Raw genomic sequence first — 10,863 nt, 5'->3', positions numbered from 1 at the left:
GCTCACGGGGGGGGGGGGGGGAGGCATGCTGATTGGCTACCAAAACTCTATTTGATGAATGGTGGGGTGAGCAGTTCCCCCAAAAGAAGCAGGGCTCTTTCTAGCAAAAGAGGGGGCAGGCCGGGCAGGAGAGCGTCCAGGTGACCCCTCCCAGCCCTTGGCCTGCCTTGGGCAGTGTCTGACCGGACACTTCTGTGAGATGAGGGAATGTGCCCAGCTCGCCTCTGAGACCGTCACGGCCAACATTCTGTTCCTTTTTATTCCGGTTCTGTTCCCTCCTGCCGCGTTCCATTCTAGCGCCGCAGGTGTTCCGTGGAAAAGGCATGACCGTGGGCAGCCTCGGTCAGCGAAGGCTTAATGGAGGCGAGCCTGCGGCTGCGTGGACAGGCTGGGGGGGGCTGGAAAGGAGAGAGGGAGGCGGGCTGGGGGAAGAAGGTTACTGGCATTTGTCGGGAGTCTTTTTTTTTTCCTTTCAAATGGCAATCTCTTCACAAGGGGTACTGTGTTAACACATCTGTATTTGCCCTGAATTAGCTTATGGGAGAACAGCAAGCCAGTCACGCACCAGGAGCTGAGGGAATGAGACATTGGACAGGTACGTTTTAATCTTCAAAATAGGTCCCGAATACAAGCGCCCCTAAGGTGTGGGAAGCAGGCTGGTCGCCCTGGGGTCTGTACGTCGCCCCGTGTGTCTTGGGCTCTGATGGTGGCAGAGGAAGAAAGAAGCGTCTCCATTTCCTGAATGGGCCTGAACCCCTTCCTGTGACCCCCAAGGACAGTCATCTCTCAGGACCAGCCTGTTCTTCCACTTCTTCTTCCGTGTCTGCCCTCCAGGCTGTTGGTTAAGCTCACGGCAGGCTTCTTCTGTCCTGCTCCTCTCAGGGAACAGAGAGGTTTGCCCTTACTAAGGGCCGACCTCGTCCTGAAAACGGGTGCGATCTGTCCCGGAGGGCCGGCCACCAGGCGCCACAACCGGAGCGCTGGACTCCCGAAGGGGAGCCGGAAAAGGGAGGGCAGGCTCAGCGGGGTCAAGGGGGAAGTGGCGGCAAGAGGCAGTTGGTTTTTTTAATGTTTTGTTTATTTCTGAGAGAGAGAGAGAGAGAGAGAGAGAGAGAGAGAGAGACAGCGTGAGCAGGGAGGGTCAGAGAGAGAGGGAGATACAGGATCTGACACAGGCTCCAGGCTCTGAGCTGTCGGCACAGAGCCGAACGCGGGGCTCAAACCCACCAACCGTGAGATCATGACCTGAGCCGAAGTCGGACGCTTAACCGACTGAGCCACCCAGGCGCCCCAAGAGGCAGTTTTGACCCACCCGCACTGGCAACCCTTTAAAGCCGAATTGCCTGTAACAGTACTCTGCTACTTTTGGCCCTACTCTTCCAGACCCCAGCATGTAGTCCTGTTACCAGGTCCCCAAATAGGCTTAACAAGGAAGAGCCACCAGGGACGCCTGGGTGGCTCAGGTGGTGTTAAGCGTCTGACTTCAACTCGGATCATGATCTCATAGCTGGTGAGTTTGAGCCCCGCTGAGGGGCTCTGTGCTGACAGCTCAGAGCCTGGAGCCTGCTTTGTCTGCATCTCTCTCTCTCTCTCTCTCTCTCTCTCTCTCCCCCCCTCTCCAAGGCTCATGCTCTGTCTCCTTCTCTCTCAAAAATAAATAAACATTAAAAAAATAAAAAACAAATAAACAAAAACAAGGAAGAGAATGAAGTTCCATATCCTGGAACTGGGAAAACCGTGGTCCATGTTGCCACTAGTGATGGGCGGTGAGAACACAGGACATTTGCCCCAGCCCCCTAGGGCTATGTTAGGTGTGACTGCCTACTGGTGGGGGTACAGCCTTGCGACAGAGGACTTGGGCTGTGTGTTGGCGGAGGGGTGGAGACGGTGGGCACATAGCCTTCCGTATAATGCTATGCAAAGAAGCAATATAGCACAGTGATTGAAGATACAGAGCTGGAAGCAGTCTACTCGGGCTTAATTCCCCCAGTTCTGCCACTTACTAGCTGTATGACTTTGAGGAAGTTACTTTACCTCTCTGTGCCTTAGTTGCCTCACCTGTAAAATGAGTTTAACAAAAGTTTCTACTTCTTGAGATTGTTAAGAGGATTAAATGGGTTGGTAGGAACACTTAGAACAGTGCCTGGTGCCAAGTGAGTGGTACTTAAGTGTTTGCCAATACAGTATTTATATCTGCTGGTCTATCATCTGCGAATTTGAAATGTCTCCCAAAGCTACAGTTATAAATTTGAATGGAGGTTTAGAACAGACTAAGGTGGTGGTGGTAGAGCTCTGAAGCCAGAACACGTGATTGTGAGGTGGAGGGATGGAGAATGAAATGGAGCAGTTGCAAGGGTTCAAGGTCAGACTTTACCAGTAAACTGACCAGACTCTGGGGGTGGGGCATGACAGGGGCAGAGCACAGTGGGGCTGATCAGGGCCTGGGGTCAGGGGATGAGTGGGAAGGGAGAGGGCAACTGTGCGCTGCCGAGGACCCAGAGTCCGGGTGTGGGTGGCTGCAGAAAAAGCAGTTTTGACTGCAACCCTCTTTGGAGCTGGAGGGGAGCAAAATTTGGAAGCAGAAGTTTATTTTTGGCACGTCCTTTGCTCTTTGTCCAATAGCCCGATATCTCCATACCGTCTTGAAAATATTGTTCCCCAGAGGCAAGCCTTTCCTTCTCTCCTGTGGCTCCACAGCCTGAAACTGTTCACTGCACCCGCGAGTTCCCACTCTTCGAGTGCAGGCCCGGATGTCAGCCAGATGTGGGAGGGTAGCGTGGAACTCATCTCTCATCAACAAATTACTGATATCCACGGACTAATCCCCAAAGTGCCTGGATTTTAAAAAGGAAATATAAACTCAAGTGACTGTCTAATCTAGGAATTCTTTATTTAGGAGTGATGGGGTTGGCATAGATGGGTTTCGGGCCTTTGACAGAGAGTCATCATCTTCAATGAGTCCTAAAGGGGTCTGTGACTCCCAAAATGTTGGGGGCATTTGCTTTAACCTCTTTGGACTAAGGCAGCATAACAAACTGAAGTGCAATAAGCATTCAGGTTAGTTGGAAGAAAATATTTTTCAGCTGGGTAAATTAGTGATTTGCACGTGTGTGTATTGTGCCTGTGTGTGTGTGTGCACGCACACCTCCAAATTCTTTTTCTATTTTGGAACCATCGATATTTTTCTTAAACACTTGGATTCGTTGTTTTCTTCCCACAACATGGCTTCTGTGGTAACTTCAGTTGAGGGGCTCAGGTGTGAGTGTCAGGAGACTTGTGGGAGCAGAGCAAGGTGTAACCAGATTATAGGAGCTGGGATCTGCTTAGTCACAGGTTTCTGACATCCTACATCCTCTTCCTTTCTAGAACAGGAAGTTCTTACTTCCATAACATGTCACCACCAAGGAAGTGAGCATATATTTTCCTCAGCTCCTGTCCTCCTCTTCCCTCCCCCACTTCCTACTGCTGCCTGCCGGCTCCATCCACTCTCCCAGAATGCTCCACTTTGCCATAATGAGATGCTCGGCAGCCACCGACGTCTGGAGATGGATGGGGCCTCCTGTACTGCCCTGAGAGGGATGTTAAAAAGACATTGTATTCTTGGAAGCAGGCTAGAAAAGGCGAGGAGAAATGAAGAGCCTGACAACACAGGAGCCATTGTACAAGTAAAATGGTTATTCTTTCTGCCCATACCCTGCTAGCTGGAGTAACTGAAGCAATGCTATATTTATGAAAGTCACTATAAACGTCATTCATTGTTTAGATTCAACTGGAAAATTATACCTTCTGAGATCGAGTTTAAGGCAACATCATTAGTACCTGATTAGCTCAATGTGAATAAGGTGAAAATGCCCAATTCAGAAAAGAACATGTGGTAATGAATACATTTTTATTCAAATACTCTGTTAAATCCCTAGGCAGGTGTGATTTCTGTAAAATAAAAGGCCTTGGGTAAAAAAAAAAAAAAAAAAAAGTGCCAGTTTAAGCATTCCATAGTTGTGCTAGAGAAAAAGATTAGCCAAAAAAAAGCGCTTATTAATACTATCTTAATAGTCATGTAGTCACGTGTCAAGAAATCATGAAAGTCGGAAATAGTTTTAAAAATAAATGAAATTTTTCTCTATATCTATTTTTCTCTAAAGAAAAATAGAAAAAATAAGAAGTTGAAATTGAAACACTGATATCAAATCTCGTCAGAATTGGAAAATTCTTAGCTTTTCTGAGAGATCCCTAAAATGGCAGCTTCATAAAGAGGGAAACCAGGATTTTCTAGATAACTTAAACACACAGACTCATTTTTGCTTGAAATAGCCCCAAGCATAAAAATTAGCCAACCAACTGTACCTCACAAGACTGCATGAGGTTCACAAAGAAAAATGTGGATGCATCACATAATTGGTGCTCATGCATTTATTCTTGCTTCCCTCTCCTGCTTTTATAAATGCTTGTACATATTTTATCACATTTATCTCTTGAAGATATTACTCCCATTTTTATAGATGGAGGAATTGAGGCCCAGGCAAGTTTAATGCCTATTCAAGGGTTAAAGTGGTAGGGTCTGTGTCTTATTCCAGGCTGGTTCAAGGGTAATACTTAAAGACATTTTGCCTCTGGTGTAGCAGATTCAAAATCTTTTATGCCAGTGCCTGTGGCACTCAGAGAAGGGTAATATTACTTCAAAGGAGAAGGAAGAAAAATTATTCACTATGGGAACACAATATATGCTTCTATTTATGTAGAATCCCCTGTAATTTGCTACAGTTTGTTTAATTGTTTAGAAATTTCCTATGTACATCTGAACTCCCAGTATCAATCAATTTTCATTAAGCTAGTTTTCAATGAATTTGAATGGTGCAGGATTGATATGGGGCACCCATTTTCTTCTTTATTGTGTAAGGTCTCACATGGCAGTTTCAAACCAGGCTAATTTCACATCGGTGGCCTGTCTCGGGGAAGAAGGCTTTTGTATGCTAACTCAGTGTTCACTGTAAACTCTAGGAAGGAGAAAGGAAGCCAAGTTAATGAAACATAGTGACTGTGGAGTTAGAGACCAGCTTAGAGGAAAAGAAGAATTTGGGATGACAAGCTGGATGTGACGAGGAAGGGTTTATTCAAGAATATGATGAGTACTGCAACTAACAGGTATTGAGTCAGGTACTTTTACATGCTGTCCATGTACGTATTCATTCACTTATTTTTCACAACATACCTATGAGGTAGTTCCTATTATTTTCACTCTTTTGCAGATGAGGAAAGCAAGACACAGAGAGATGTGAAATAATTTGTCTTAAAAATTTTTTTTAACACTTATTTATTTTTGAGAGTCAAAGAGTGAGACAGAGCATGAGCAGTGAAGGGTCAGAGAGAGAGGGAGATACAGAATCTGAAATAGGCTCCAGTCTCTGAGCTGGCTGTCAGCACAGAGCCTGATGCAAAGTTCAAACCCACAAACCATGAGATCATGACCTGAGCTGAAGTTGGATGCTTAATCAACTGAGCCACCCGGGCACGCCAAAATAATTTGTGTTCTTAAGTGGTGGAGCCAATTGGTTTTTAATCCAGGCCATCTGGATTAAGCCTATGTCCTGCTTCAGAAAAAATGTCAGAAGTGCTGCCATGTCTAAGAATGCCCAGTGCAGAGCTGGTTCCAGAAAGTTCCATCTCTTAAGGTCTCTTTTTTATTATGGGAGTTACATTACTGCCCCAATACAGGCTGATTAAAAATATGGAAGTCCCTTTAATGTGCATTATAAACCCACATGACAGGTTATCAATTCTACGAAGTAACCTGTGATGATTATAGAGGTCACCTGCATGTGTTTCACAGTCAGTGTTCTAACCTCTAGCATAAGAGGGCAGGGGAAAAGGAAGCTGATGGAAGAAACCGTGTGTTCAACAAGATATATGGCAAATGATGCCATCTTTTCAGCTTGTCAATCATCACCAGTTTTGAGGAGAGACTGTCCCTGTTGGTGACAATGGAGGAAAATGTCTACTTCTATGCCTTTTCCATTAGCCTAATAATTGGGCCATAACTATATACAGATATTGAAAAACGAAACTTGCATTTTTATGACCCAAGTAGCATCTGGCAAGTGGCTACTGCAAAACTGTTCGATGTATATAAGTGAAAAGCAGCGTAAGTTACGGTGACATTCCTATGAAATTAAAAGCTTAAGAGCCGAAACTGTTTCCCAATAACACAGACCTCAGTGGTTAAAAGGTGAACTCCAGTAGGCTGAAGTGGCTGCCCCTTCCCACTGATATATCGGAGTAGCAAATTTATTACATTCAGCACAGCTTTATTAGACACTCTATATAAATAATTTCATTTATAACATTCCATGAAGTTGATGGTTGCTACTGAAACAAGGTCAAAGGATAAAACAGATAAGAAGGATGGAGTAACCTGGAAGTAATCTTTCTGACTCCTATTTTTCTATCTACAAAGGCAACCTGAGTCTAGATATTCAACTCAAGAAAAAGGCTAGGTTTCACTATCTTTTCAAAGCACATTCACATCCATATCATTGTATCCTTATAAATAAGTCTCTTAGGTATGTAGGGCATGTATTAACCTGATTAAAAAGAGAGGGAACATTAAAATGCAGGGAGTTTCACCACTTAAGAGCACTATTCCTTATTAGCTAGAAGGCAAGGTACTAGAGTTTTCTGAGCCTCAGTTAACTTATCTGTAAATTAGGGCTAATATTAGTATTCTACTGGAGGGTTGAAGGTTAGGTGGAATACTTTAACCAGCAAAGCACTGTCACATGGGAAGCAGCTAAAAAAAAAAAAGTTGTCATCATTTGGATTAGCAAACTGTCAGTTGGTTATGAGTCTGGAGAAATGAATTATCTTGACCTACAGATATATTTACTTTTTTTGTTTTTGTTTCCATGTAAACCCAGGTAGCCCGACCTTTGATAACTAGGGAGTTCTACACACTCTCTCACTGCAACCTGAGGCTGAATTAAGTCCTCCTTGACATGTGTTCTTTTCAATTCTCTTCAAATTTTACCAGGGGCACATTTATGTATTTGTCTAAGCAGGCCCAACTTTATTTCAGCTTTAGTACTATGCCATTCTCCACTCTGTGCATAGTCTCCCCAGTGCCCAATGCATACAGAAAAGCATGCTATTGTGGGCTGCATGGAATTTGGGGAAAAGTTTTACTCCACCATCACAGTCCCAAGATACTTACTAATTTTCCCTCCAAGGATGTGAATATAAATGCACAGAAATGTAACATTATTATCTCTGTAAACATCCCGATAAGAATCAAGTTATTTGGAAATGGCGCCAATGAGAAAAATGTTAAATGTTATATTACATATTGAAAACATTTCCTATTGAGTTTCATAAAAAAGAAGGCAGTCTTCCAGCTATGAAGTATAGAATTTGTATTAGATTTTTATAATAACGTTCAAATGGGAAGGAAGAGTAGCTTACCCATCTTTGGAGTTTGAAGCTATGATACTGGGCACTGTGGTACAGGGGAAAAGACCTGGTCTAGGACCTGAGAAACCTGTTTAGTTACTGCTTTGCTATTAACTAGCTGAGTGGTTTGGATTAGACATTTAACTCCTTTGAACCTCAAGTCTCAAATTCTTAAAATGAGGAAGTTGGATTTTCCCAAAGCTTCTCCCAGATCTAAAATTTCACATTATAGTCAACGCTCAGTTCACTTTAAGCAAGAGCTAACTAGTGCCTACTATTTGAAAGCACTGTACTAGATGCTAGGCCATAAGATAAATATAACAAGTTTCCTGCCCTCAAAGGTTTCTAGTCTTGTGGATTATTGGGGTGATAGTTATATTGTATATATATACATATATTATATGGGGTGATAGTTACAGAATATTATGTAATCATTGAATTACACCTGTTTTACTATTCATACAGCATAGAGGGCAGTGAGTCTTAGCAGACCAAATGAATTTAGCCCCTCAATCTTCAGGCAGTAGCTGACCTACCAAAAAGATTTGTATAAATTACTCTCTAAGTCCGTTTTTCACTTGAAAATAACCATACAGACCTGACTGAAAGTGATGCTGAGAAGTAACCAAGGTTGAACATCCTATTTATTTTTGTGGACACCCTGAGCCACTGAAGTGTTGGGTGCTAGGGGGCAAAGCACTGGGCAGGTCCCTCATTTGGCTGAGCCATTATATATAGTATTACAAAGTTTGCTGCAAAAAAAAAAAAAATCAATATAGTAAATGGCTACCTAGAACAAATTAATTGTGGGCTTGTTTTAATTTGGTGGTGCCAAGAAGCAAACTCATTTCTGTGCAAAACAATTGAGTCTCAGCCCTTAAATTTCCATGATCAATAAGAAACATAGAAATATTATATATACAAAATATTATGACTTTCTGTAAAGTATAGTTTATTATTTTCTAGATATAGAGTAGGTTGAACACATACATGGCATAAAGTATGCAAACACAGCTCTTAGTTCAGAGTAAGAAGCGACTTTTCTTAGAATTAGATCCGCTCAGGGGCACCTGGGTGGCTCAGTTGGTTAAGCGTCTGACTTTAGCTTGGGTCATGATCTCACGGTTTGTGGGTTCAAGCCCCGCGTAGGGTTCTGTGCTGACAGCTAGCTCAGAGCCTGGAGCCTGCTTCTGATTCTGTGTCTCCCTCTCTTTCTGACCCTCCCCTACTCACGCTGTGTGTCTCTCTCTCAGAAAGAAATAAAAACATTTAAAAAAATTAAAAAACAAAAAAGAAAAGAATTAGATCCGCTTAATAAGGAATGGCCTACTTCAGAGTCCGGAGGTACTTACCCATCCCTTTGAGGCCCAGCTGACAGATCTTTCAGGTTAAAGGTCACCAATATGGATGAGATTCTTCAGAAGAAAACTGAAGTGGACAAATTCAGGTCAATTCTGAGATTCTATAATTAGGTGAAGTGACTCATAAATGTGTAAATAAGTATGATAGATACATTATAAGGATGTAATTTACTCGGGAGACATTAGGGGCTAAAAGGGAGAGAGTATACTTACAACCGGAGTGGTGTGGGCAGAGGAACTGGTTTGATCCTGACCTTTCAAAATACCTTGTTTTGGTGTAACACTTATCCTCTGATTTGAAATCTAAATTTCAGAACTCCGAAACTCAAAAGTCTTGGCTACAGAAATCTAAAACTTAAACGCCTCATGTTTTGTTACCAGATATTTGTGGTGTAATCCATTCTTGGAGGGCATCTTGTAATGCCCGGGCTGTAGGCTGGGGCAGGGCCTTGGGATACAGGTAAGCGATGGCTGTGTCCTGTGATTGGGGTAGGAGAGGGCCATCCTTCCAAAATATCTCAAAATATTATTCTGCTACCTTATGGTGAAGTGTGACCACCTGGTTGGAAAGCATCGAAAAAAAAATGGTTGCGAACTCATAAAAACGGTGCGAATTCTTGCCTTAGGAAACTCAATGGTCCTAAGAATTCTCTTACAGTAACACCTTCCTCTGCCAACTAATAGCCAAATGAGGCCCTCTCAGCGTCAGTGAATGAGATTCTCTCAATTCAGCCAGTTGTCGTTCGAGGGCTCAGCGCCTATCCCCTGGAACTGCCAACATGCCAGATCGAGCTGGAAGCTCAGAGCGTGGCCCTGATTTCCTGTATGCTGTGGAGGGTGTATTCAGATGTGTGTACGACGATAGACAATGCCTGTAGCATTCGAAGCCTTTAGAACAGCCCATTTGTGACCAAGGGGGAAGAAGTGTGTTGATTCTGGAAAAGAAGTGCAATTCAAAACCGGGAAGAGGATGGGTTGTTGTGCAAGAAATAGGAGTTTGTTCCTCACCAGAAGGTTTGCTGGAAACGAGGACGCGATGATTCTTTATCCAGTTTCCAGCAGAAGGAAACAGCTAACAAGAGAAGTCCCAGTCCAAGTTCGGGGCGGACTGGGCTTTCGCTGAGAACTGCTCCGAGACAAGTGGGTGACGCAAGTAGGGACTAACTCCCTTACTCCTTGTAGCGGGACACCAGATGCCCCAACTGGGCTTTCCCTTCGCGGTTCTCCGCGCAACACCACGCGTGCTTTGTTACAGAAGCCGACCCTTCTTTCTCGGTTGGTCTGCCGCTCCACCAATCCCGCCCGTGACGGGGCGGGGCTTCAGGGTCAAGGTGGACCAATTCGCCAGCCTTGCCCCAACACGCGCTTTCGGACCCCCGGGGATGAGTGACAGCAGCCGGGTCCAACCTGCTGCTCCAGAGCGTGGCCTCCGCCAGGGGCGTTACGAAGACGAGGCTCCGGGACCAATCGCATTGGACCTTGAGGGGCGGGGCCTCTTTGCCAGCTCTAGACCGGCGCCCACCGCACTCCTTTTGTCAAATGAGAGACGTGGAGGGGCGGTCCCTCGGCCGAGGTTCAGCCAATGGTTGGAGGCGAGGTGGGCAGGCCGGGAGTGCTGGCGGCTGGTCCTCAGCTCGGAGCCGAGGTGCGGCGAGCCGGTGGGGGGACCGCGAGGCGAGCGCGGGAGCCTGGGCGGCGAGTGGGGTGTGAGCTGCCCGAAAATGCACTCGGATGCCGCCGCTGTCAGTGAGTAACAGAGAGCGAGCTGGCCAGGGCCAGGCGGTTGCCAGCACTCTCCACTCCGCTCCCGCAGTCCCCGCCCCGCGCCTCCTGTCCCGAAACGCGCCGGGAGTCCCTGCCAGGGAGCCACCCCTTCCCCTCCCGGNTGATGTAACGGGAGAGCGAGGTGGTGGGAGGGATTGGGGTGTGATGGGATAGTTGGGGAGTCCGGCGGGCTGGAGAGGCATAGGGAGGGTGGTGGGGTAACTGGGAGTGGTTAGAGGGGGCAGACGTTGGGGTAATAGGATTGAGCAGGTGTTAGGAAGAGAGGGTAATTGGGAGT

At 45.3% G+C, this 10,863-nt stretch overlaps 1 protein-coding gene and 1 long non-coding RNA gene across 5 annotated transcripts in view; one reads left to right on the top strand and one right to left on the bottom strand.

Moving 5' to 3' along the window:
* The first annotated feature begins 298 nt into the window (after positions 1-298).
* DCUN1D4 (defective in cullin neddylation 1 domain containing 4) overlaps positions 299-10,863 on the top strand; it is an 83,746-nt gene continuing 73,181 nt past the window's right edge. Inside the window, exons 1-2 of one of the 4 annotated variants that reach the window (XM_077757790.1) lie at positions 299-342; positions 535-595. In XM_077757790.1, coding sequence (XP_077613916.1) covers positions 538-595 — 58 coding nt within the window. In that variant the 5' untranslated portion in view covers positions 299-342; positions 535-537. Of the gene's footprint in view, positions 364-534; positions 596-10,425; positions 10,548-10,863 lie in introns of those variants that run through there. The other 3 variants (XM_077757789.1, XM_077757792.1, XM_077757797.1) reach the window with 3 other exon arrangements.
* LOC144226397 (uncharacterized) lies at positions 2,628-10,043 on the bottom strand. Its single transcript, XR_013333626.1, has 3 exons — positions 9,810-10,043; positions 8,793-8,868; positions 2,628-2,834 (listed from the first exon to the last, which is right to left on the bottom strand). It is a non-coding gene; the product is annotated as an uncharacterized LOC144226397 (long non-coding RNA).

This window comes from Crocuta crocuta, unplaced genomic scaffold (assembly GCF_008692635.1).
Source record: "Crocuta crocuta isolate KB4526 unplaced genomic scaffold, BGI_CrCroc_1.0 scaffold282, whole genome shotgun sequence".
In the NCBI taxonomy this organism is placed as follows: domain Eukaryota; kingdom Metazoa; phylum Chordata; class Mammalia; order Carnivora; family Hyaenidae; genus Crocuta; species Crocuta crocuta.
This window is presented reverse-complemented; position numbering and strand designations above follow the sequence as displayed.